This window comes from Acomys russatus, chromosome 31, assembly GCF_903995435.1.
Source record: "Acomys russatus chromosome 31, mAcoRus1.1, whole genome shotgun sequence".
Lineage (NCBI taxonomy): Eukaryota > Metazoa > Chordata > Mammalia > Rodentia > Muridae > Acomys > Acomys russatus.
The window spans coordinates 37,136,680-37,164,021 of NC_067167.1; the positions used below are offsets into that span (position 1 = coordinate 37,136,680).

A 27,342-nucleotide genomic window follows, 5' to 3' on the forward strand; every position below is an offset into this window, starting at 1 on the left:
TTAAAACTTTCTCTTTTTTCTCAGTCTAATGAAGGTCCTGTTTTGTGTGTGTGTTTGTAAAAAGCCTTAGTTTTGCTGATATTCTCTCCCCCTTGCTCCCATCCGCACTCCACGCCTGGTCCTTTCCTCCTCTTGCTAACTTGGGGCTTAGGTTAGTTCTGTTTCAGCTTCCTTGAGGTCTGATATTCAATCAAGTGTCTTCTGTGTTTTTCTGTTGGTAATTTTCCTAATGCTGCTTTTCTGCGTCTCCTTAGCTTCTGCCATGTTATGTCTCATTTTGTCTCAAGAAGTTTTTCAAATTGCCTTTTAATTCCTTCTTTAACCCCACACTTCAAAATGTTTTAGTTTCCACATACTTGTGCATTTTACTTTTTTAATTGGTGATTTCTAGTCAGATTTTTACTGTGGCTGCAAAAAGCTTTTGGGAATCTTTTGTCTTTTTAAATTTGTAATGAATGTTGTGCTGTAACATGAATTATCCCAGACAGCATCTCATGTCCACATGAGAAGAATGTGGACTCTTTTCTTATGTGAAAAGCTCTGTGTGTGTCAGCCAGGTACATCTGGTCTAGCGCCAGTCCGTCCTGCTGCGTCTTCACTTGACTTCTGAACAATGCATCCATAAACACAAAGGGCATTAACACCGCTACTACAACTGCACCAGTTTCTCCCTGATGATTCTTGCTTTGTACATATAGGCGCTTTGTGGCTGGGTATATATTTAAATGCATCACCCAATCAAACTGATCCCTTTGTCACTATGTAATGACCTTATCTCTTAATGACAGTTTTGAGTGAAGGTCTGTTATGTACATTTCGAATACAGCCGCCTCTGTTCTCCTTACCAGTAGCACAAAACTATTTCTCTACCTACTCACCTTCAGGCTGTCTCTACGATGTATCTTTTGATTGGGGAATTTGGCTTGTTTATATTTAAAGTAATTATTGTAAGGTACAGGCTTCCTCTCCCCATGTTGTAATGTGTGCTCTCTCTGTCCAAGTTTCCTGTTCCTATTTTCTCTTGTTCTCTTTCACTGTGGTCTGGTGGTGTGTATGTACATGCATGTGCGTGCAAGCTGGCATTCTTTGATTCTTTTCTCTCTTTTGTGTATCTAATGTACTTTTCAAATTTTGGTTATCAGAATTCAAACTACACATTTTCACACATTAGCACTGTTTTTGGGTGATTAAGGTCAGCTACATGTAGATACCTTACAGCCTGCTCCACACTCCACCACACGGGTCAGAACTGTGTCAGGTTCACTTCTGTCTGTTGTTTCCATTAACAAACTTTAATGTTTCAGTGCTTAATGCGTAAGCTGACTTCTAACTTACACACTAGTGCTAAACTTTTCATATAACTTAGATGTGTGACAGTAAATTTTTAACTTTTCTCCACTTAAAAACACAAAATCTACTCATAGGTCCCAGGAGACATAAGGTCACTCACTTAGGTCTTTGCTCTTAAACACAAGCTCATATTTACAAACTTGAAAAATAGAATTACTTGTCTTTCCTAGTTGGTATTTGGGGGACAAACCTATTTCATGTTTCATTTTGAAACATGAATGGATCACAAGATGCCCAAATTAAATGTTAAATAAAACATGATTGTGAGAATGTCTGTGATAGTGTTTTGAGTGAGATTAACAGATTGGTGCGCTTTCTGAGGCAGAATGCACTGCGTAAGTCAACGGGCCAGGCAGCAGGGGAAGGCCTCAGCAGAACACGCCTACCTTTCCACCAAGTAAAAAAAATGTCTTTCTTCCTTCAGGCTCTCAAACATGGTTCTTCGAGTTCTCAGGCCTTTGAGATCAGACTGGCTTGCTAGTCTACCTTACATCCCTGGGATGCAGCTGCCTCCACAGTAATAAGAGCCAGTTCTTTACAGCAGTGAGCGGCTCTGTCTCTCTCTCTCTGTCTGTCTGTCTGTCTGTCTTACACGTGTCCCACTGCATCTGTTCCTCAGTGCCAATGCCCCTGCAATCAAGAGTCCAAGTAGAGCTGGGTAGAAATCTTGGTCCTGAGGGCAAGCTGGGGATGAAGAGGTGTGTCACCTAAGGTGCCTCAAATCACCCTGCAGCAATGACTGCACCTCAAAGATTTGCAATCATAAAAGAAAATTTTAAAAAATCGAAGTAGCCCCTAAGTAACTGGTAAATTCTAACCTCTTCTTTTGCACGCACATTGTTAACTGCCTGACACTGTTAACATACGGTGTTCCTATTTCCCTCTATAGTATTTTAAATTAGAGACTGCATTTCCTTAAAGATTGTGTTTTCTTTCTTGCTCAGAGGGATTACGAATACACACGAAGCTAGCCATATCCTTCTCAGGATTCCTTCACAAACCAATTCTATCAACATATAAAATTGAGACGTTGCCCTTGGCCACGATGTACACAGACCAACCTCAAATAAACTAGCTGTGAGCTCTTCCAACTCCTGCCCAAGTTGGTCTCGCACTTTCGAAAGTCTCTCACATTCTTCATCTTTTAGCTTCAATTCCTATGAGAAATTGATAATTTTGTTTTAGATCTCTTCAGTCTGAAATAAGATTATATAAACTATATCATAGTTATTAACAAAACTATAAAATATTAATACCATCTCCTACATGTTCATATTGAAAATGCTTAGTATTTGCTAGCTGGAAGACAATCAAACAACTGTAAAATTACAACCAACCCCAGCTTGTTACACTGTGTTTCTTTTGCAAACAACTGTAGAATTACCACTAGCCCAGCTTGTTACACTGTGTTTCTTCTGCAAACGCTGAGACTCAATGTGAATGTAACACACAGAAAAACTTTATTTCCCCATTAGCTTTCCTCTAAGCATACTGATTTCCACCAAGCATGTACTTCTTTCAATTCTGCGTATTAATGCCAATAACTTTAATTATGTTAATGTTTACTTAAAGGGGATAGATGGCTCAGTCAGTAAAGTCCCTGCCACAAAAGCATAAGGAGCTGAGTTTGGACCCAGAACCCATGTGAAAAGCCAGGCACAGCAGTGCGCACCTGTCGTCCCAGGCACAGCAGTGCACACCTGTCGTCCCAGGCACAGCAGTGCACACCTGTCATCCCAGCACAGAAGAGGCAGAGACTGGCAGCTCACTAGCCAGCCAGCAACCAGGTGAGCACAAAGCTCAGTGACAGACCCAGTTCCAACAAATAAGGTGGAGAGCAATTAAAGAAGACACCCACTATGGTCCTCTGATCTCTACACATTTGTATATGCATGATGCATACACACACTACACACGCAAAAATTATTTAATTTTTTTATTCATTTTTATTTTTTAGTTTTTCGAAATAGGGTTTCTCTGTGTAACCTTCGCTGTCCTAGACTTGCTTTGTAGACCAGGCTGGCCTCGAACTCACAGTGATCTGCCTGCCTCTGCCTCCCGAGTGCTGGGATTAAAGGCGTGCACCACCATGCCCAGCTCACAAAATTATTTTACTAAGGCATCAAGATACTTGATTTATATGCTGAAGTCACCCTAAATTAACCTTTCAAACACAGATTTTAAAAATGGAAGCTCTGTGCAGGTCACCCACAGTCACACTGATAATGTAGCGACTAGTACCTGTGACTGTGGAGGCAGCTTAGGTTCTTAATCTCCCAAGGACAGCTTCTGAGAAGCACACATCCTAGGAAATCAGAACCTAAAGATAAATGGTCAGCAACTTCGTGAGAGAGCCCTCCCATGTCTCAGGACATGAGAGAATGTGTCCTCACTGACTGCAGCAAGAACCACAGCTCATCACAAACACCTCAACATACGAGGACTCTAGCCTCGGAGAAAACGAAAAGAACACAGCTGGGAAAAATGGAAAAAAGCAGAAAGGTTCCTCAGGCCTCATTAGCAGGTGAGTGCAGCCAGCCATAAGATCCATCCTGTAGGCAGCAGCAGGCTGCTAGGAAATTCCTGGGCCCGCACACACGGCAGAGCAGCGAGCAGTGACAAGGAGCGCCTAGCACAGTTCTACACTAAGGGAAAACTGAAAACAATGCAGACAGGTAGAGACCAGGACCTGAGGCAAAATCTCTGATCTTATAATGGAATGCTGAGACTCGAAGGCCTCAGAAACACTGTGCCAGAAAAAAGCTGACTGACAGGCGTAACTCTGAAGATGTTAGTGATGACAAAAAACCACCGCCCCACGGACAGCCAGGCTGCTGTCCTACTCCCTTCACTAGAAACTCAAGTTACATGTGCATAAGAGACAAAAACGGATGCATAGTTAACAAGGTGTCTGGCATGCTACTGTACAGCAGAGCGACCACAAATAATAATATACTGAACATCTCAAAAAGCTATCAAGATTTCAAGAACTTTCTCAATAGAGAATTTGAAGAGCTAGATATGATTAACATGATTTTAAACATGATACAACATACATACATATTGAAGCATGCATGGTAATATATTAATGTATAGGATTTTTATGTTCCTGTATGTTAAAAACTAAAAATTAAAAATTAAATACAAAGCCAAGTTATTAATAAGGGAGAAAAAAACTGAATCAGTCTGAAACTTCAACAGCAATATGTTATGCTAGAAAACAATTAAGTGCCATTTTTAAAAGAAACTCTAGACTATAAACTGAGTGTTGTTTCATATCCAGCCAAACTATCTTTCATGTAAAAGACCTGTAAAACTTCAGGAAGTGTCCACCCTATAAACTGCTTGAGCAACGGAGGAGAGAATAAGTGACAATAACCCAAGCAAGCTGCTGCGGCTTCACTAAGAGTGAAAGGGAATCACATAACTGTAGGAGTGTGACTTAAAAGATGAACTTAGGCAAGAATAAGAATGACTAAGGGGAGACTTAATGGGACAGGGCTTGCCTAACGAGATGAGGCGCTGGGTTCAACCCATGAGAGTGAGGATACACACACACACAGAGACACAGACACACACAGAGACACAGACACACACACACACACAGGCACACAGACATACACACACACACAGACATACACACACACAGACACACGCACACAGACACACACACACACGCACACAGATACACGCACACACACACACACGCACACAGACACAGACATACACGCACACAGACACAGACACACACACACACAGACACACACACACACAGATACACATGAAAGAAAGAGAAACAGTTCAGCCACTGACGGGAGAAAGTATTACTTGCAAAGGACATAAATGATGAACCACTATCCAAAACACAAAAAGAATTATTAACTTTACAGATGGACAAACCATCAGACCAAGACACTTAACCAAAGAAGACACACAGTGACCAGCCTATGAAGGACACTCAATGTTCTCTTTCATTAGCCACTGCAAATTAAAACAGCAGACCATTAGACACCCATCAGACAGCCGCAGGCAACCTCTGACAACACTGCACTAGTGAGGATGTGGAGTGCGAGAAGCCCTCGTCCCCTGCTGCCGGAGGACAAAGCTGCAGAGTCACTTTGGAAAAGGATTTGACAGTTACTTACAAAACCAGACGTAGTCCTAACAAATGATCCGACAACTATACACTCCTTGGGTACAGATTCAAACAAGTTGCTATGCAAAACATGCACACAGATGTTTTCAGGACTTTATTTGTAACTTCTCAAATTCAGAAGCAGCCAAGGTATCTTTTATTAGGCAAGTAAGTAACTGTGGTCAATCCCCACAAGGGGTGAGCAACGCAGCCAGGAAGAGATGTGCAGGAAACAGACATGCACATTAGCTGAAAAGGCAATCTGCAGCTGTGTTACATCCTAGACACCAGCAAATCTACAGATTATAGAGGTCACAGCATCCTGCCTAGTGCTGAAAGGTGCAATACCCACTGAACGCTGGAAACGCTCCTGGGAAACACCTAAGGCGAATAGGAGACTCCCAAGCAGCTCCCCCATGGAGCCACAAGTGTGTCTGTCATTCCTGGAGGCAGAGCTCCACATCAGCTGCCATCTAACTATCAAGCAGCATAGACTCCACCCCAGGACCAAGGCGGAGGGAGCCTGTGCCACTCGCCTTTCATTTTTGACTCATACTCTAAATGGGGTCAAGCCTGCCACAGTCTCTCCTTCACCATCCAGTCTGGTCCAATCCATCTCAACTCGTCCCCCACAGATGACTAATGTCTGCCTGTATGCTGCAAGCTCCAACTCAGCCAACCAAAACGAGGAAAGACGTGTACTCGTGTGATAATGTTTGAACGTTTGTACTTTTCCTCATCATACCCTGTATTGTAACCTAGTTATTCAATCGAGTCACTCCTTCAACAACTGCTAACTCGTATGTTAAACAGTCAGGCAATCAGCTTGGTGCCAGAGGTAGCATTAGAGAGAAAAGTCATGGTTTCTAGGCAGTCATAGAATAATGAGGGTTACAAGGCTTTTAGGCAGATGCACAAGAACATCTGGAAGTAACCAGTTAGGATCAGTTAGGATCCACCAAACTAAAGGCATGACGCAGTATGCTTCGCAGGAGATGACAACGTGGAGGGCAGAAGCTACAAGAGAGGCGGAGTTGTGTCTCAAGCAGCCTTGAAAGGCAAAGTAAAAAACAGGACTTATCTTAAAGCAAAGGGGAATGACCAAAAAAGAGAGCAGGTGTCACTGACAGTCACAACAGGTCTGCCATTCAGAGTGCACCACTTGTATAGACTGGCTAACTTTTAAAAAACAAAAGCAAAAACAAACAAACAAACAAACAAACAAGCAAACAAACCCACTGCAGAAGCAGACCATAGTTATTAGTGTAATGTTCTGGGCCATTTAGAGTGAGGATGTGGGGGAGGAGGCTGCACCAGAACCAGGAACACGCACACTTCAAAAGCACTTCCGACCTCATCATCTTTGTATTCCCAGAGGGGTCTTGCCGTGTCTCCCAGGGGCCCAGACTCTTGAGGTCCAGCAATCCTCCTGCAGCTCAGCCTCCTCCCAAAGTAGCTGAGGTGTATGTGCGTGATGGGGTGTGTGTGCGTGATGGGGTGTGTGTGCGTGATGGGGTGTGTGTGCGTGATGGGGTGTGTGTGCGCGATGGGGTGTGTGTACGTGATGGGGTGTGTGTGCGTGATGGGGTGTATGTGCGTGATGGGGTGTGTATGCGTGATGGGGTGTGTGTGCGTGATGGGGTGCTCAGCTAAGAGCTCATCTCCCTCACCCCTGTGCTACGGATGAACCACCGCAGCCTCAGACACACTGTCAATCACATTTATCTAGCTGGACTTCATAATTTCTCATATACATAGAAATAAAACAATGCTGTTAACGAAACAATGATACAATGTTTCTTTTATTTCTTAGGGTTGTTATTTTTGAGAATTCCTTTAGGCTGACAGAGAACTGATTTTTATCCTGTTACTCTTTTTCCATCTCAATACTTCATTACAGTGAGATACTGTTGAAGGTATTTAACCTAGTAATTACAGTCAACTCAATTAAGTTAAGCATGAGCAGCTACGGCCAAGCTCACGCATAAGCAGGCAGTCCCAACTGTCTTTATTAACTAATTGGTAACAGTTTTAACGTTCATGTTGATTTCAGAGATATCAGACAACACACAGTCGATGAGGCACATTTACATTGCTTCTGCCCAACTACAAAATGCTTTTCTTTATTTAGTTTGGTTTCTTTTTTGAGACAGGGCCTCACTCTAACTTAGGCTGGCCTGGAATTCAGTATGTAGACTACACTGACCTCAAATTCACAGCAGTCTTCCTGCCTCAGGGTTCTGAGTGCTACGATTACAGACATATACCACCAAACACTACCAAAGTAAATTCTTCAAATACAGGGTCATTCCAAGTTTATTCCTGCACACTATACAGTCAGGAAATATGTTAATGAAAGAACCCGGTAAATTTTTATCTTCCTTTGGCTCCAGCTGTTATAGTTAGGTCACAGTCACTAAATGGGGCAGGTATTCTTGAACTATGGTGTGCGGAAAGTCACACCTGAGGTTCCCTTCATGGCAGAAGGTATCGTCCTCAGGGAGAGTAACGACCAGCAGGAACTCAGCACAACACTCCTGCTCTACACCTCAGCACAACCCTCCTCCTCCTACACCTCAGCACAACAATCCTCCTACACCTCAGCACAACACTCCTGCTCTACACCTCAGCACAACAATCCTCCTACACCTCAGCACAACACTCCTGCTCTACACCTCAGCACAACCCTCCTCCTCCTACACCTCAGCACAACAATCCTCCTACACCTCAGCACAACACTCCTGCTCTACACCTCAGCACAACACTCCTGCTCTACACCTCAGCACAACAATCCTGCTCTACACCTCAGCACAACAATCCTGCTCTACACCTCAGCACAACAATCTGCTTCAGAATCTCTGGGAGGAGATGTGAAGATCTACGCTTTTTTAAAATTAATTTATTCAGATTACAACTCAATTGTTATCCCATCACTTGTATCCTCCTGTTCCTCCCTCCCTCCCACTTTCACCCTATTCCTCTCCCCTAGGTCTAAGACTGCGGGGGACCTCCTCCCCCACTCTATGGTCACAGGCTATCAAGTCTCATCTTGATATCCTGCTTATTCTTTCTCTGAGTGCCACCAGGCCTCCCCACCCAGGAGTAATGGTCAAATATGGGGCACCAGAGTTCATGTCAGAGTCAGTCCCTGCTCTCTACATGACTGTGGAGAATGTCCTGTCCATTGGGTAGATCAGAGTAGGGGTTCCATGTTATTTGTGGACAAATGGATGGAACTAGAAATGATCATACAGATCAACAGTTTAAAAGGACATAAGCCCGCATTCTACCCAAGCTAATCTTCAGCAACATGGGGAGGGAAGGCCGGATGGCTACACACTCACACACAATCCTGGTGTCCCACAAATCTCTGGCTCATGGGTGGCTCCCTGTTCAAACACTGTGATCTGTTGCCAAAAAGTGGTTGTTCAGCCCTAGGAGATTACAAAGCCCAATACAGAAGAATCCAATCCCTAATTATTTCACAGGGTAGCCTGCCTACTATGAGTCTCTATTTCAGAGCATTGCACACACAGAGGTTAAGTTTCTAATAGGTTGTATATTATGCATATGCCTATTCAGACAGCAGTACATCTGCATGCCCACATACATAATCCATTTAATCAACAAAATACAAGGATACTTCCCACACTTCAGATGTAATCATAAACAAAATGTCTAACCTTCTTTGTGAAGCTCAAAGTGACTGGTGTGCGTGTGTGTGTGTGTGTGTGTGTGTGTGTGTGTGTGTGTTTGTGTGTGTGTGTGTGTTTGTGTGTAGATTTGGGAAAGGGTATCTCGATAAGGTGGGTAGATAAACAATATAAAGAAATACAACTTCTAGCCCTAGTTAAGATAGTGTAACAGGGTTGAAGTTACCATCCATACAACTGAAAAACCAGGAAAATGTACATGACACAACAACTCTGAAGGCACTGGGCACACGCCAACTAAAGACTGTGACCACGAAGAAGTGGAGAAAACTGACATGAGCCCTGGGTTACCGTGTGAGCAGAAGTACTAGGAGTTTAAAGCACGCATCCCAGAAGCCAGGAAAGTGGTCATGCTAGACAACAAAAGCAAACTTTCACTGTGGACGTAAAAACCAAGATACTGCAGAAGAAAGGAAGAGCACTGAAAACTATCCACAGTGAAACACAAGGAGAGAAAAGAATATATATATCTAACCCCACAATCCAACAGACATATGATAGAAGTCCACGAAAGGAGACATAAGAAAGGAATGTGAAGATTTCTGAAACTGACGCTGAAATGTCCAAAATTTTGTGAAAACAAAAGCCTAGAGATTCAGAACATTACATTTTAAGTGTGAGTGTGTGTGTATGTGTATGTGTGTGCATGTGTGTGTGTGTGAAAATGTGTGTGTGCGTGTGTGTGCATGTGTGTGACAGCGTGTGTTTGTGAGAATGTGTGTGTGTACGCACGCATGCGTGTGCAGAAATGCACACACAGACACCACAGCCCTGAAGAAACTACTCTACAGGGGGAAGTCATAATAAAACTGCTTACGGAAGACTCTCACAGCAACCAGAAAGCAAAGACAGCACACACAGAGCAGCAGAATGCAAAAGGACCCCAAGTTTCCTGTGAGAACAGTGTGTGCTAGAAGACAACGAAGCAAACCCTTTAAATACTTAGAGAAAGGATGCATCCATCAGCCTTCAAGACTGTACCCAGCGAAATGAAAAACACTAAAGAAAAAAGGGACCTTTTCACATATATTTTTTAAAAAGGTAGTCACATCAGATATGGACAAGAAATATGTTAAAGGAGCCCTTTAAACAAAAAGAAAATGATGCCAGTTGGAAAGCTTGACACACATGAAACAAAAGAGTAACACTGGAAACAGAAAGTAATCAAGTGTTTGATGCAAAATAAAAGTGTTTGGTGAGATTTAAAATATATGAAGTATATAATAGTCACTGCCCAGAGCGAAGATTCTTACCCTGTACATAGGTAGCACACCGCTGGAAAGTAGACAGTGGCTAGGTAAAGGAATGTACTGTAAGTCATAAACCAAGTACTCCTCAACAAAAATCAGCCAGTGAGCCAAAGACAGACTGAAATTACCAAAAATGAGTATAAAAGGAGAAATAAAATCGGAGATCAAAGAGAACAACAGAATACAAACAGAAGGCAATAGTTAGCCAAATGTTATCAATATTGCATTAAGTATAAACAGCCTAAATATGCCAGTTAAAGGGCACATATTAGTAGAAAGGATAAAAAGCAGGACTTACTTTAAATAGAAAAGTACAAATAAACGGATGAAAACAAAGCAGCTAGGAATACAAAATGGCCAGTGACCTACTTTTAATTCATAAGTTACCAAAACTGAGGAAATATTTTATATTCAAGTCCTCCTCAAGACTTGAGTCTTAAGTTAATATTAAAACTATATTAAGCTCATCCTAATAAAACTCAATATGTACATGCTTACATACCATAATCATTTGTTACCTCAATACAGCTCTAAATATTACAAACAAAAGATCTCAAGAGGGATTCCCAATGGAGCTAGGAGATAAAAATGCATGCACACACAAAAAAAATAAATATATATATATATGGGGAAAGGAAAGTTATGCTCTTGAGAGAACACTATGGTAGATAGATTGTGGAATTGATGCCTGGAACATGGCATGGCAGGATAGAAAGTGTTTGATATATTTTCTCGATTTTTTAAAATACAAATTTGACCACAGCTGTCAAATTTATGTTTGTAGAATTATTCTTATCATTCCTAAATTGTACTTTTGCTGTCTGTGAAATCAGGAGTAAAGCCTGTTTACTCTTAATATTGATAATCTACAAATTTTTTTCTGTCAGTATTACAAGAGGCTTGTCAATTTTATTGATGTTTAAAGAATCCATATTTTGTTTTTGTTTTATGCATTTTCTATTTCTCTTGTTAATCTCAGTGAATTCTGCTCTCAATCTTCTACTCTCACTGTGTTTTACTTTACTTTTTTTTTTTTTTTTTTTTTTTTGGCTGATAAAGTAAGATTGTTCATTTATGTGTTTTTCCTGGGCTAGTGAGATGGCTAAGTAGTTAAGAATGTTTGCTACCCTATCTAAGGACCAGAGTTGATCCCAGGACCATGGAATGGCTTGAGCATCCTGGCATAAGCCTACAACCACAGCTCCAAGTGGATGACGCGGAGACAGAAAGATGACTGGTGCTTGCCCTCTTCTAGCTTAAACAAGAGAGACTCTGCCTCACAGGAATAACAGAGAATGAAGGAGGAAACATCCCATGCTGTCTTCTGGCCTGTGCACATGAACATGCAGAGGTACCATCCCCTTACACACACTTACACACACACACGTTTCCTGTCTCCTAACACTATAGTTCTCTCTGCTGTTTTATTTCAGTGGGGGAGGATAATAAGCGCTGGCCATAAATTTGAGGACAAATAAAAATTATCAAGGAAAGAAAACTCTCTAAGTAAAATGTAAAGTTCAACAATTAGCACAAGGAAGAATGGTGACGCTACTGAAACAATTCCTCCAGGTGAAAAGAACGAGACTGGTGGGCTGCAAGGAAGTGACTCCCAGGCTGACCACATAAGGAGATAACCTGCGTGGAAGTCATGTAGTTTAGCCCGTGAAACTATACTACACATGAGGACAGCAGTGAGTGCAGAGCTGAGCTCTCCTGTGGTCAGGTCCTGTTCCCAGGCAGGGTCTCTGCACCGCGCAGGCGATTCTGCACTCAGATGCCGTGCAGCCAGGCAGTTAGTCAAGTGCATTGTACAAGAGCGTGTGTATGAGCTGCCGGCCCAGGCGGTCACTTCTGACAGAACGCGTGCAGGGACGGGACGGTGTTCTTACCCTCTGAGCTTTTGCGAGTTCTTCTTTTAGCCTTTCGTAGCCCTTCTCTCTAACTTCCAGAACAGACGGGCTTCGTAACCGCGACAGGCTATCTGTACTCAACCCAAAGACGTCCTCGGTGCCAGCGGGAGCCTCCGTGAGGGCCGCGCCCTGCAGGAACGCCCTCTCTGCGTTATAGCTCTCCTTCCTTGAAGCTGGCTTTGTGAGCCCTGCTGCCACCCCAGGGGCAGTGGACGATGCTGGGTCCGGAACATGAGTGCTGCAAGGAGAGTAAAGCTCAGAAGTTACGTCAGAAAGCCATTCCAGTGACGTGGCCAGTCTACACCCAATGACCAGGAGGTCCTCGGACCACAGACACTTCAAGTACTCAACAGCCACAAGTGGCTAATGGCTATCACTCACACTGCACACAATAAAAATACTGTCATCTTCAAAGAACGTGCTAGTGCGTACAGCTTCTCAAGGACAGGGGTCTCCACGAGTTTTCCTAAGGACCACAAGGCAGGAATGATAACAGGAAATCATCAACACTCTATGATTTGTAAACACTGTTTGAAGTTTCTGTGGCCACAAGTCTTACTGGAAGAGTCATATTTATTCATTTCCACATTGTCTGCGGCTGCTTTCAGACTGTAAAAGCAAGGCTGGAGAGGTGGTACAAAGCCTGTATGGCCTGGGCTGCAGCGATGCCTCAGTGGCTAAGAGCACTTGCTACTCTGACAGAGGACACAGCACCTACATGATGGCTAGCAGCCATCTGTACCTCAGTTCCAGGGATCTGACACCCTCTCCTTGCCTCCACAGGTGCTACATGCATGCGGTACACAGAGAACATGCAAGCAAAACCTCCACATTACAAAAAATAAAAATAATTTAAGAACCAAGCAAGCTTTTAAACATAACAATAATCCAAATCAATTGTGCTGGTGGCCTCCTACCTGATATTAGCTACTTCCGCACAGTGCAGCCGTCTAGGGGATGAGTATACAGGCTGTGCAGGAAGATCCGAAACATCTAAGGTGTTAGCCTGGAGAGGAGCTGCGCACAGAGACGACGGGTGTGGCCGGTAGATGACGCTCGGCGAGGTGGTGTGCTCTTGGGTTCCCGGGTCACACACACCGAGAAGGTCTGGAGATGTCGGTGAAGCAAGGTTTACTTCATGGAAGCCTTCCAAGGGGTCACTAGCCATAGCAAAGGCTTCATCATAAGACAACCTAAGCTAAAGACAAAAGAGTATGGTCACTTTTAGGGACTCAGTTCAAAATAAACCAAAATACATGGGCTGTAAAACAGCCTAGATAAAGAATAAGCTTACAATAAGTTACAGTTTTTAAAAACCTATTTAACATTCACAAAGTAATCTCATGGTGGAAATATGACACAGAAGGTAACCTGATTTGGGAAAGATGTGAAAATATAGAAATATTGTCATGGTGAGTACAATTAAAAGGTATGAGGAATAAAGAGGGAAAAAAGCTTTCTAAGTTTCTTAACTTTGCTGCTATCTATAGCCTTGGTTGGAAAACAAAAGACAGTAAAAATAAATACACGTACACTTAGAACAAGAGACTGTTCTTCCCTGCCTTGCACTGGCTGTGACTTTGGATAAACCAGTTATTTTTATCTTGAAATCATCAATTTCCACAAGAATTCCAGAGGTCTTGAGAGACAAGGTGTTACTAACATTTTTGAGCCATTTGAGAATATTTTAAGCTACTGGGTGTGGTGGCGCACGCCTTTAATCCCAGCACGCAGGAGGCAGAGGCAGGTAGATCGCTGTGAGTTCCAGGCCAGCCTGGTCTACAAAGCGAGTCCAGGACAGCCAAGGCTACACAGAGAAACCTTGTCTCCAACAACAGAGAGAGAGAGAGAGAGAGAGAGAGAGAGAGAGAATGTTTCAAGCCATTGATGTGTACGTAGACCCACTGATACGTACGTAGACCCACTGTGTGTACGTAGACCCACTGTGTGTACGTAGACCCACTGTGTGTACGTACACACACTGATGTGTACGTACACACACTGACGTGTACCCTAAATGCAAAGGTGTTCCAGCTAATCATGAATCATTATCAAAATCTAGGTGGTAACAATTGACCAAAACCACCACCACGTGCACGAGCCCCATTCAGAGGCCCCTGCCTGCCGCAACTCTAGACTTCATGGCTTCATGTCCCTAACCCCAAAGGATGGGAATGGCCGCACCACCCCACCTCCTGGCTGCAGCGAGCACTGAAAGAAACAATCCCTCAGGCATGAAAGAGCACTGTGCTACTGCGAAACATATATCACAACTGCTAGTAACAAGTACATTTCAGTTTCTACATTAGCAGAAAAATACTTATTCAAAAAATAAGATTATGTCTCCCACAGTTTGTCCTCTTAACTCTAAAACAATGCATCTTGTAAACCATTCACTGATTGATTCTTTTTACTTCTTTTAATCTACAGGGAAACATCCACAGTCATAGCCTGTAAGCCCGGAGGCCAGCGCTGCCTTCCACTCCAATCCTTCCTTTTACAGCAGTCCTTGGGCGGCCGGGAATGGCCTTCCCAGACCTTCACAATGCCAGCAGTAACTGCTAACACCATCACCTCTTTCACAGCTTGTTAGACTGGAAACCGTACTCCTCTCACATCACCAGTAAAACGCCTTTAAAAAACAACCCAGAGGCGACTGGAGAGATGGCTCAGAGGTTAAGAGCACTGCCTGTTCTTCCATTCCCAGCAACCACATGGTGGCTCACAACCATCTACAATGAGATCTGGCGCCCTCTTCTGGCCTGGTGGCTCACATGCAGGTAAAATACTGTAAAATGAATAAATAAATCTTTAAAACAAAACAACAATCCAGTAAAGAATAAAGACTACAAAAGTTCAGAAGCTAGAAAGTAGATACAATATTGACATTCTTTCAAAATTACAGATCGCTACATGACTATAAATGAACAACCAAAATTTTATCAACTAAATCTATAAATTGCCAACTTCAAAGTAAGTAAATTTACTAATAACAAATTTATTAACAGCAAATGACAATTTCAGTCCTCAAAGTTTAACTAATTTAATGAAAATATTTACTATGTCAAATTAAAGCTCAGACAATACTTCCAATTTGCTTTTTCTAATCTAAAAGAACCATTTTCTTTTTCCCCATAATTTACACACAAATATACAGCCAGGAAGTCTATGCTAAAAGCATATATTTTATTTTCATTTGAATATAGTTCACTAAGTCGCATATGCTAAGGTTAAAAAAAAAACCTTGAAATGTGTTCATACTAAACTGACTTTCAGAACAGTTGGCCATCCCATGTCTGTACAGACTCAGTGTGCTCACTCGCCCTCCTTCCTTCCCTTATCCCTGCCTACTCTTTTTTGATGCTTTGCTTTTCCCAACTAGACCCACTGCCAACCCACGGCCTTATCGGATTTGTAGGTGACCACCACTGCTGTGTGCCCAACACTGCAACAGCCATGCCACATGCAGAGAGCAGGTGTTCCTCTCCATCCTGTGGCCCGTATCGTATTTACCATCCACCCCTCTCGGGCCATCTTCTCTGGGGGCAGGTATGTCATTTAGGGCTGAGCACTCGCCAGTCACTTATTCTGAGCACTCTGGCCACTTAGCCGTCTGCACATGAACTATCACCCTCTGCAAAAAGACGTTCTGACCCACACTGGGAGCAGCACTAGCCTTGGGCATTTTAGGAGGCAGTTAGGCTGTGTGTCCCGATTAGTACAACATTAGGAGAACATTCTCTGCTAGGGCCTGTAACAGCTCCAACTGTAGGTTCATGACCAGGTTTACAAGATCAATCGTGTATTCTCACCCATGAGACAGTCCTCAAATCCAACCGGGAAGTGATTAGTTAACCCTCAACATTCCTGCCACTGCTGCACTGGTGGGCATGTCTTACTTTGCAGGTCAGCACTGTAGCACGCGGGATTCACAGCTGGTTTAGACCTTTACAACTTTTCTCCCTGCACGAGACTACACAGCACCTTCTGGCACTCTGAACACCAGCCACTGGGGAAGCTTCCAGCTGAGCGTCAGCCTGCTTTCTCTGTCCTGCGTCCAGTATGTTGTGTCTTCCTTCAGCAAAGGGTTCCTACCACCTAGCTCTGGTGGTGAGCCAAGAGCAATGGCAGGAGCCTGGATTTAAACTGGCATTCATTTATCAGTAACTACGATCCTTCCTTCTATCCCACATAGATGCAAGTCAACTCTGCATTCCTTAAAGGCTCACTGAACTACAGGGCGTAACATCATCTTAATTTCTAGAAATGCAAAAAGAGTTAAATCGTCTGGGAGGAAGTGTGGCAGTACCTAGAAAAATGACAGGTCCATGCAGCATGTGACCCAGCCCAAGGACAAACAGGCAAACTGGAAAAGCAAAAGATAAGTGATCATCTGTAACAGCAGAGCACTGACTCTGTGAGGTGGGGTGCAGCCTCATAATGCCGTGCTGCTTGTGTATATGAAAAGAAGAGCGCTATCCCCGCACTGCTCAGGATGACCTTGAGGAAAGAGCTGTGGGTAGGAAGCTACTTTTACAAGTGTTTACGCCGCGCACACGTGGGGAGCAGGAGACACTGCTTTCCTTCCACTGCGCCGTGGGGAATCAAACACCAGTTTGTCCAGTTTGCTCTCTGGTGCATAAGCTGCTTCTAAATCTAGAAAAGGGGAGGAAAAGCACAGACTTATTATCTGCATATGAAATATATGTAACTGGGGCTGGAGAGATGGCTCACAAGAGCACTCACTGACTGCTCTTCCAGAGGTCCTGAGTTCAATTCCCAGCAACCACATGGTGGCTCACAACTATCTGTAATGTGATATAATGCCCTCTTCTGGCCTGCAGGTGTACATGCAGGCAGAGCACTGTATACATAATAATAAATAAATAAATCTTTAAAAAAAAAAGAAATATATGTAACTGTATATTCATAAACATATTTTAGAACTGGAGTGTTATACTAAAAACAGAACAAAAAAATTATCTATAGTGGGAGGGAAGAACCAAGTAGAGTGAAAAGTCAAGCACAGACTTTTCTCATATTTTTACACGTTTGAATTTTAACTTGAAACTATATGAATATTAACTTTTTTAATCTCTGAAAGTATAAAGATATAACATAGGGAGGATAGCTTAACCACAGAAAAGTAAGTACTTCATGATTTTTAAAACAATAATATAAAGTAAATTCTAATGCTTTCGTCTAGCCCAGCAAGACGCCCAAAAGAAAGAAGGCTACGGGAAGAAGGTGGCCCCCAAGCCGCCGCCATGAAGAAACAGGAGGGAGACCATTCAGAAAAGGCCCAAGGACTTTGGCACTGGGAAGGACATCCAGGCCAAAAGAGCTTCACCAAACGGCCCCGCTACACCAGGCTGCAGCGGCAAAGGGCCATCCTCTGTAAGCAGCTGAAAGTACCTCCTGCCGTTACCCAGTTCCCACAGGCCCTGGACCAGCAAACAGCCACCCAGGTGCATTAGCTTGCCCACAAGTACATGCCAGAGACAAAGCAGAAGCAGCTAAGGCTACTGGCACGTGCTTGAGAAAAAAGCTGCTGGAAAAGGTGACGTCCCAACTAAGAGACCACCTGTCCTTTGAGCAGGGGTCAATACAGCCACCACCTTGGTGGAGAACAAGAAGGCTCAGCTGGTGGTGACTGCCCATGACTTACACACCATTGAGATGGTAGTGTTCCTACCTGCTCTGTGTCAAGGGAAAGGCCAGGCTGGGGCGGCTGGTCCACTGCTGCCTTCGCACAGGTTAACTAGGAAGGCAAGGGTGCTCTGGCTAAGCAGGTGGAAGCTCTTAGGACCAATTACAACTACAGATATGATGAGATCCGTCACCACTGGGGACACAACATCCTGAGTCCTAAATCTGTGGCTCACATTGCCAAGCTGGAAAAGGCAAAGGCTAAAGAACTCGCCACTAAACTGGGTTAACTGTACACCACAAAGTTTTCTGTACATAAATATAATTACAAAATTTTACTTTAAAAAGTAAATTCTAACAATGTTTTCTAAGGACAAATGTAGTGAAAATATCATAAACTATTTCCAATGATCATATTAGCAGGAATATGGATTTTTTTTTTATTCTGAAACTATACAAATAAAATCAAGTAAGTTATCTTAATGTCATTTATGGCCAAGATGCTTTTAGATATGACAAAAGATTAATAAAAATACAAAATCAAACCAGCTAAATCTTAAAGAGCCCTTAAATTAAAAAGACCAGTTTTTCCCTCTTGTGGTAAGGCCTGCTGGTGAGTGAGGACTACCACTGTTACTCACTGGCTGGAGGTGCTGATGCTCTTCTCTGCTGTGATCTTAGTAACTACTGTGATCGTGGTCCAGACCCAGTGAATCTATATTTATTAAATAGATTTTTAAAATTTTAATCATTTATGTGCATCAGTGTTTTGCCTGCATGTATATCTCTGTGAGGGTGTCAGATCACCTAGAACTGGAATTACAGACAGTTGTGAGCTGTTGTGTGGATGCTGGGAATTGAACCAGGGTCCTCTGGAAAAGCAGCCAGTGCTCTTACCTCTGAGCCATCTCTCCAGCCCCATTATTATAATGTTGATTTTTTTTTTTAAATATTCCTCATGACCAAAATGTAAGGATGAAAGGATTTTTCTTTTATTTAGCAGCTTTAGAAATAATTGTTTGACCTCAGTGTATCTTCTATGACAGTGTCTGCTAAATGCTACAGAAGACACAAAGGGCAGGAGCTAGGAAATGGTTGTCAGTAAAAGGCTTGATCCCAGAATCCACATAAAAAGTAGGATTTACTGGTGTGTGCTTGTAGTCCCAAAACTGGTCAGGGTTAGGGGAGTAGCCAGTCAGCTTAGAGGGCAAGTTCGAGACTAATGAGAGAGCCTGTCTCAAAAGACAAGGTGGACAGTGTCTGAGCCACATCCAAAATTGACCTCTAGCCTCTATAAATATACACGTACACACACACACACACACACACACACACACACACACACACACACACACCTGCATAAGTAGAAGTAACTTTTATTCTCCTGGCTCAATTGTCGTCTTGGAGACTCACTGCCTCCTTCTGCTAACCTAGGTCGAGTTCTGGAAGCTTCTAGCCTCCATACAATCTAACCTAGGCCTAGAATGTTTTCAGCCTCTGAGACTCACTGCTTAGTAAGCTCACCCTTTCTTGTTCTTTCTGAGCTCTGGGCTGGCTGGTTCAACTCAGCTGTTCTGGCTCAAACTCTTCTCCCAGGTGACTTATTCAATCTGGCTTCTCTCTCATCCTGGAATTGCTCTGCCTGGCCTCAAACTAACTCAATAATCTGCTCTAATCTTCTGGCTTCTTCTCACTTTCTATCTTGTTCCATCTTCACCTGAGTTCTTTCTCTGCAACCCATCTCTCTATTGCTGTCCTGGTAAAACTGGCTCTTAAGTAGCTTCCCTTTCCTCTCTGGCTAACACAGAGAAGACACAAAGGAGGAGGCATTAAACCTGCATCACCAGGCCAGGTCTCACAGCTGGACATCGGTACGCTGGTTTCTACCTCAAGGGCTGGAAATCCAGACAAGGTGAGCACTTACGCAGCAAGCCTGAGGGCTGTCTGCTGCCTACAGCGCTTCTGTCCTGACACTCACTTCAACACTGCTTAACATCAAGTCACCTTAAGATGAATTTAGTCTCAGGGAAGAGAAGACCTATTGCTCCTGCAGAGGACCTGAGTCTGGTTTCAAACACCCACATGATTCTTACAACCACCCATAACGCATTCCAGGAGATGCGATGCCCCCGCCCTGGCCTCTGAGGGCACTGCCTAATGTGGCTCACATACACGCAGGCAGGCAGAGCAACCTGGCAGGTTTATGGCCCCAAGACCACAACCAATTTCCCATCAAGGAAAAGTCGATCAGAGCAATGAGCTTCTGAACACCACTATGCACTGAGTGCTACTGTTCTTCCTCCTGCAAGTCAGCATTCTCACAGCAGAAACAGCAGCCAGCCTCTACTGAAAGTAACTATGCGGCATTCCCATCTACAAACTCATTAAATGATGCCTAGCAAAAGCCAAATGACTTCTTACAAAATTGACATTTTTCGCCAGACGCAGTGGGGCACACCTGTAATCCCAGTACTCAGGGAGGCAGAGGCAGGCAGATCTCTGTGAATTCAAGGACAGCCTGGTCTACAAGTGAGTCCAGGTCAGCCAAGGCTACACAGAGAAACCTTGTCTCGAAAAACTTAGAGAGAGAGAGAGAGAGAGAGAGAGAGAGAGAGAGAGAGAGAGAGAGAGAGATTTCTAAGTAAAATAACACTTGAAAGAGACACAAAGATAACTCAAATCACCAGGCTGAATTATTGGTAAAATACTTTCCATGAAGTATCTTAGAAGCTGGGCATGCCAGTGTAACCCAGCACTCCATAAAGCTGGAGGGTCTCCAGTTTGAGGTCAGCCTAGGCTACAAGGAAACCCAATCCCAACACACACACACACACACACCTGCCTCTGCCTCTGGAATGCTGGAATTAAAAGAATGTGCTACCACACCTGGCCACATTTTTTTTCCTTCAGTTGACTTTCTAATTTAGCATGACTTTTAAAGAATGTCTCTTGACATTAAAAAAGTTTGCTATTTCAATAGTGTATCATGAATTAAAGTGTTACAAGTTCTACCTCTTGGTCCACTTCCTTACAGTATGTACAGAACAGAAGTAGGTGGCCAGCTTCAGGCCTTGATAGGTCACGTCCTGGTGCCAAGGGCTAAGAACGCAGCGTGGCCAGACTAAATCTACAGCATGAGGCCCCGCAGAGGCAGCGATTGCCCTGCAGATAGAGGGAAAGAAGGAGAAAGGAGGAAAAATATACTTACTCTCTAAGGACTTACATCTGACATGCCAAGTAGGAGTGCACTGGACTGACAAGGCAGGCAGGGGAATAATGAAGCGCGCTCAGGGGATAAGGGTCTGACAGTAAGAAAACTAGCAAAGGAAAGAGTGACAGAAAACCAGGCAGGGAAGGCAGCTGAGGGACAGACCATTAAATGCTTCATTTAACATGAAAATGCTGCCTGACGTTTATCCTGGAGAGTCAGGCCTTTTTCATCTTGGGAAGTGTAGCCAATCCCTAAAGCACTCATTAGGAAAAATGACTCCAAGGTAATAATGGGTTTGACTAGAGGCAACTGGCTGAATGACTACCACAAAGGGCTACGCAAAGGCCATATCAACGTCAAGGTCATACCCTGGGAACATCTGGAACAGGAGTTTTATTTAATCTGCATATATACACAATCTCACTGATTGTCACATCTGGAATAGGAGTTTTATTTTATCTGCATATATACACAATCTCACTGATTGTCACAGCATCCCTTTAAAATGGTCCCAATCCTTGTTTTACGGAAGCAGACGCAGAGACACTCACCAAATAATCAACAGGTAAGAAGATGCAAGTCCTGATGTCTGACTGACTGTCTCCACTAGGTGAAAGACACAGTTACAGGCAAAACTGGCCGAGACAGGAGCAGCAGACAGAACCGGAAGGACAAAGGGTTTCGAAGGTCACGTTCACCAACACTAAGAGGTGATGAACATCCACACAGAGAACCGGGAACATCTGAACTCTCCTTACCTTCTGAAACACAGAGATTTCCTCAAGACACAGGCGTCAACAGCAACGCTGGGCCCACTTTTCTGTGCCCTTCCTCTTCTCCCCCTCACTGTCCGCTAGAGGTTTCTCCTCTGTTTTGGAGAGCAATGAAATGATTTGACATACACTGCTCTATCACTGTTCATCATCCAAAAAAAAAAAAAAAAAAAAAAGGTCAGGACAGGCACTCAAACAGGGCAGGAACCTAGTGGCAGGAGCTGCTGCAGAGGCGGTGGATGCTGCTGCTGACTGGCTTGCTCAGCCCGCCTTCTTCGAGAACCCGGGACCACCCACAATGGGCTGGACCCTCGCACATCAATTTCTAACTAAGAAAACATCCTGCAGGGCTGTCCACAGACTGATCTCATTGAGGTGCGGTCTCATTTGGGGATCCCTCCTCCCCAGTGTCAAGCCGACACAAAACTAGCCAGAGCACAGGCTGTATTCCACCCTGAAGATGACACACAGTGGCAGGAAGGTGAGACTGGCCAGTCACACTGCATCTGTAGTCACAGTGAGAGATAAAGAGCGAATCCCTCCTCTTCCTCCTCTTGCTGTATATATTAAACCCACTGAGGTTTTGGGTTGTTTTCTAGTTGGTTCTGCTCTATGAGAATAGTTGTTGTGATTTTTTTTAACTTGTTAGTCTTTAAAGAGCTGTGTGTGTGTGTGTGTGTGTGTGTGTGTGTGTGTGTGTGTGCATGTGGGTGAAGGTCAGAGGGCAATTATTTCTGCTGTTGTTACTCAGGTAACACTCACTCCGCTTTGAGGAAAGGTCTGTCTCTCTCACTGGCCTGGTACGTATCAATTCTGCTAGGCTAGCCAGCTTGGCAAGCTTCAGAGATCTGCCTATATCGGCCACCCCAACACTGGGATCCCAAGTGCAGCCACCAGAGCAAACTTGTGGTGGCTGGAACGAGGAATGGCCCCCACAGGCTGCCGTATTTGAACACTTGGTTCTCAGTTGGTTTGCCGACACGGTGCTTCACTGGGGGCAAGCTTTGGAGCACATCCTCATCGTACTTTCCCTATGTGCTCCCTGCTTCAAGCCTGTTGGAATATGGGATGTGTCAGCTTCCTGCTCTGGCTGCCCTGCTGTCCCTGCCAATATGGATCCCTAACCCGCTGCAACTGTAACCCAAAATAAACTCCACTATAAGTAGCTTTAGTTCTGGTGTTTTGTCATAGCAGCAGAAAAGTAACTAATATAGTTTTTTTTTAAAACATGGTTCTGGAGATCAAACTCAGACTGTCCTTATGGGACTGTGAAAAGCACACCATGTAAATTACAATAAACAGAAGCTTGATTTTATTAAAGTCAATGTACTCCTGTGTCTTATTCGACCAGGGAAATAAAATTTCCATTTTCCTAGTTAAAACACTGATCCCTGTTAACTACGAGCAACAAATCTCTCCCAAACTTCAGCTACTCTGCTAAACTTCCACCTTCTTCCTCGAAGTGGGCGTGGTCTGGGGCTGTAGCTATTGACCCGTGTTGCCAGCATTTGGACGTCAGTGTGTGTAAGGCTGTGTACAAGCTAAGCGGTGTAACTAGCTCTTTCAGCTGTAAGGGGAAAGAGAAAGCCCAACAACCCAGGCTGTCAACCACACCCCTTTCCCTCCTGTCATCCCCTCAGCTCTCATTCTCAACACTGCAGCTTCTACTGTCAGCTCAGTTTCAATGGATGTGGTTTATAGCCCAATGCTAAACTGTAAACTGGGCTAAGATAAAGTAAAGCTCACTGCCCTAGAGCTCAGAGGACCACCTTCTTACACACACGCGCAGTTCACAAGGAAAAGTCTCAACGCAGCTCAGACATCAGAATTAATAAATAACAAAAGAGAAATATGTATTCAATGTTACAGAAGCCGGGGGGGGGGGGGGGGGGGTATGGCGGAAGTACATTTCAGCGTTATGTAAGTGAAGGAGGTTAGAGTAATGAGCAGAAATCCAGCACTGTAGAAACAAGGGGGGCGGGTGTTCCCAAAGCCCCGAGATTTGCTTTTAGGGTATCAAGTAGATGGCAGTGGCAAAATGTACTGACCTACACTGTACCAGTCAAAAGTTGGGTTTTAAAATGTATCTCCCCAGTGAATACTCTTTTAGCTTCCCGTCATTACCCTGACACACACCTGTAACTACCGTTCACCTCCGCCTCCCCCCAGTACCCAACTCTTTGTTTTAATGCTCAACAAAATGTGTGCACAGATCTCCACACACATCCACACGTGCGCAGCCTTCTCAGTTGTTCTGGTTTCGTTTTGCTGCGAGCTGTTGCTTTTTGCTTCCTAGGACTGAACTCCATGTCTCACACAGTCTAAGGAAGGCGGTCCCCCACTGAGCTACACCCAGCCTCCTCTAACTTTTGAGGAACATATTACGTAACATCCAGGAGCATCGTACGCTCCTGCCTTACACTCTTTTCAGCTTCCTTTAGCGCCCACTGATTTGCAAAGTAGATACTGAGTATTTTATTTAAAAAAAAAAAAAACCTCTGGTGACATAAGAACTACATTATTACACTCATATTAACTATCTCATAAAAGCTAAATTAAAAGCAATTTTTCAGCATTACGACCTACATATGAGGTGGCAGAGCAGTAATTACGAACAGGCAATCCTTCAAGCATGAATTGGTGAATCGTCTGTGACTAAGAGCAAAGAGTTCTCCGACGTCACAACCTATACCCCAGGAAGCAATGGGTAGGCCTGGCGACGGTTGCAAGCCCTGTTACCGAAGCTGCCTGACTTCTAATCGACCTGTCGCTTTTAGCTATACGATCCTGGCTAAGCCACACAACCGCTCACGTCTCGGTTTTCTCAACTTTAAAAGGCAAGGCCTAGCTCTTGGTTTAGTGAGGGTGACTTGGACTGAGCTTCAGTCAGGACTTGGCAGTTAACGGGGGCAACAGGGAGGGAACACTTGGATAGTTTTTAATCAGACCCGCAAATAAAAACACCTTTCACCTGCAAGGCGCTAAACGCAAAGTTCCTTCCTTCAGCAGGTATAGAGCAGCGACACAAGGAACCACAGAGCGTCAGTCTCCATTTGGGTCCTCACATAGCTTTCAGTCGGCCTTGCTATGAGCCACTATAAATGACAGCTAAGTACCACAGCCAAGTCCTTTTTGACTCTCTGCTTTCCAGATTTGTAAGATCTGATAAAGCTATCTATCTATAACCCAAGAACATCCTGAGGGCTAAGGAGCCAAAGTAGCCTCCAACACCGGGCACGGTGCCCAGGCTACGGCCAAGCTGACGCCTGCTCCTTCCTACCTCCTGCACAGCTCAACGGAATGTCTAAGTAAACCCATATCCTACCCTTATAAAGTTCATGTCTGGTTAAAACACGGAAAAGGACCAAATACTGGCGTTTTAATATGGCTCTACATAACTGGCTCACTAAATGATGTATTCGAGGTGGCAGGCACGCATGGTGAGAGCACGTTCTCAATGTTCCGCCATTTTCACCTCAGTCACTATGACCTAAGGAGAGAAGAAAAGGCCTAGCTAACCCTGCAACATATGCGAAAACTAATGTCAAGTACAAATTTCTATTCTGCCACAGCATAAAAATGAGGGATGGGCTATTCCTAGGAACTTCTCTATTTAAAAAAAAAAAAAAAAAAAGTATTTGTAGAGGGTCCACGTATACAGCAGAGCAGGGATGCAAAGAAATCTGAGGTAAAGAATAATTTTTAAAGTACAGAATTAGACCTATCCAAAAGTACAGCTGGGTTTAAACACACACATCACTAATCAAAACCCCAGCAGGTGAGCATCAAACAGACCGTGGATGGGTAGATGCATTCGATGCCACACATGACTTGCTATGTGAAGGAGCCAAGGAAGCGCTTCACCCAACAGTCATTCACAAAAGTATGCGTTAATTCAGAGCATCGTTGTACTGAAAAGAGAAAAAAGTTAAAAGACGTCTATTGCTTAATCTTTACTCTATCTCACTATAAAGATACAGTAAGAATGCACCATTGAGTCAATCTGTGTGAGTGTTACTTTCCACTAAGGCCCTTGAGGGTCACATGAGCCAGACTCAGAACGCAGTGTCTGTCCAGACAGAAAAGCCCTCTCAAAACGCACAGTCCTAGTAAATAAGTAACGCATGCCCCATAAAGCCGGTGAAATATTCAACAGTATCAAATATTTACAATGATGGGCTCCTTTTTCTTCTCGATTTGTCATGCACTGTTTAAAAACAAAAACTTAACGGTGTAATGAACAGAAGAACCTGGGTCTTTCCATAGACTTACAATAGAACAGTTTGTTTTAATCCTCTTATCGGCCTCTCCTTCCAATTATGCAATCATTCCCACAGCCAAAAGATCACAGGGCTCTTTCCTTGACTCGGGGGACACTGAGGAGTGTATAAACAGGTAGGCTGGGAACAGGCAACATTTCCTTGAAACTAAAGTGCCTCCAGGGCATCCGTCCTAACTCGGAGCAGAGTGCTCCAGCCAGCCAGCCATTACCGATCGACGTTTTATTATTCTCCCAACAACCGGCAACTCTTCGTCGGCTGCAGCGTCCACCCGGCACCATCCCTTCCCCGGGGCCTCGAGGCTGCTTTTCCGTGGGCGGCCGGGGCGAGCGGCCCACGCAGAGAGAATCGGTGTCCTCTCTCACTCCGGGTCACCGGCTCTCGGGCCGGCGACCCCGCACACCCCGCGCCGCCCCGCGACTTAAGCAACTCCGTGACCCAGGCCGCGCGGGCCGCCAGGTGAGCGCCGGGATCCCAGTTAATGAGTAACGCGCCCAGCCGGAGCCGCCGCCGCCGCCGCCGCCCTCCTCCTCCTCCCGGTCCCCGGAGCTCCGCGCCCTCCCCGCCGCCTCGGCACCTGCCCGGCCGCGCTCCCCGGGCCGGCGGGACGAGGGCGCGAGCTGAGGCTCCGGAGGGGGGCGGTGCTCACGCCGTCGGCCTCTCCCTCCCCGCCGCCGCGCTCACCTGCCGGACCGACCCGCCGCGGCCGCCGCCCGCGCTCGGCGGCGCTCGCAGAGCCGCGGGCTACGCGTCCCCAGCCCCGGAGACGCGGAGGATGGCTGCGGACCGACGCCGCTCCACTCTACCGCGGCGGGCGCACTGCGATGGGAGCCGTGGACCCGGGAGCCCACTGCGCCTGCGCCGGGAGCCGGGCGGGGCGCCCGGAGGGGCGGTCCCCAGGGAGATGGGGCGGGGCTAGGGGCGGGACTTAGGGGGAGCCAGGGGCCCGAGCGCTGCGGCGCCCCCTGGCTCCAGAAGGGGTGCGACGCAGGCCGCCCGCGAGGAGTCCAGGGTACTCCAAGGTCCGTTTCCCTGGGAACCACTCTAGCTGGGCACCCTGGGGCTAGC

General features: G+C 44.9%; 1 protein-coding gene and 1 pseudogene across 1 annotated transcript in view; one reads left to right on the top strand and one right to left on the bottom strand.

The window, feature by feature from the left end:
- The window catches only part of Rab3ip (RAB3A interacting protein), a 34,065-nt gene extending 20,506 nt beyond the window's left edge, over positions 1–13,559 (bottom strand). The window contains exons 1-3 of the mRNA XM_051172778.1: positions 13,279–13,559; positions 12,341–12,599; positions 2,412–2,507 (exon numbers count right to left, since the gene is read on the bottom strand). Coding sequence (XP_051028735.1) covers positions 2,412–2,507; positions 12,341–12,599; positions 13,279–13,529 — 606 coding nt within the window. The 5' untranslated portion in view covers positions 13,530–13,559. The remainder of the gene's footprint in view (positions 1–2,411; positions 2,508–12,340; positions 12,600–13,278) is intronic.
- A 2,265-nt stretch (positions 13,560–15,824) lies between these two features.
- On the top strand, positions 15,825–18,374 carry LOC127183630 (60S ribosomal protein L7a-like; annotated as a pseudogene).
- Positions 18,375–27,342: the final 8,968 nt, after the last annotated feature.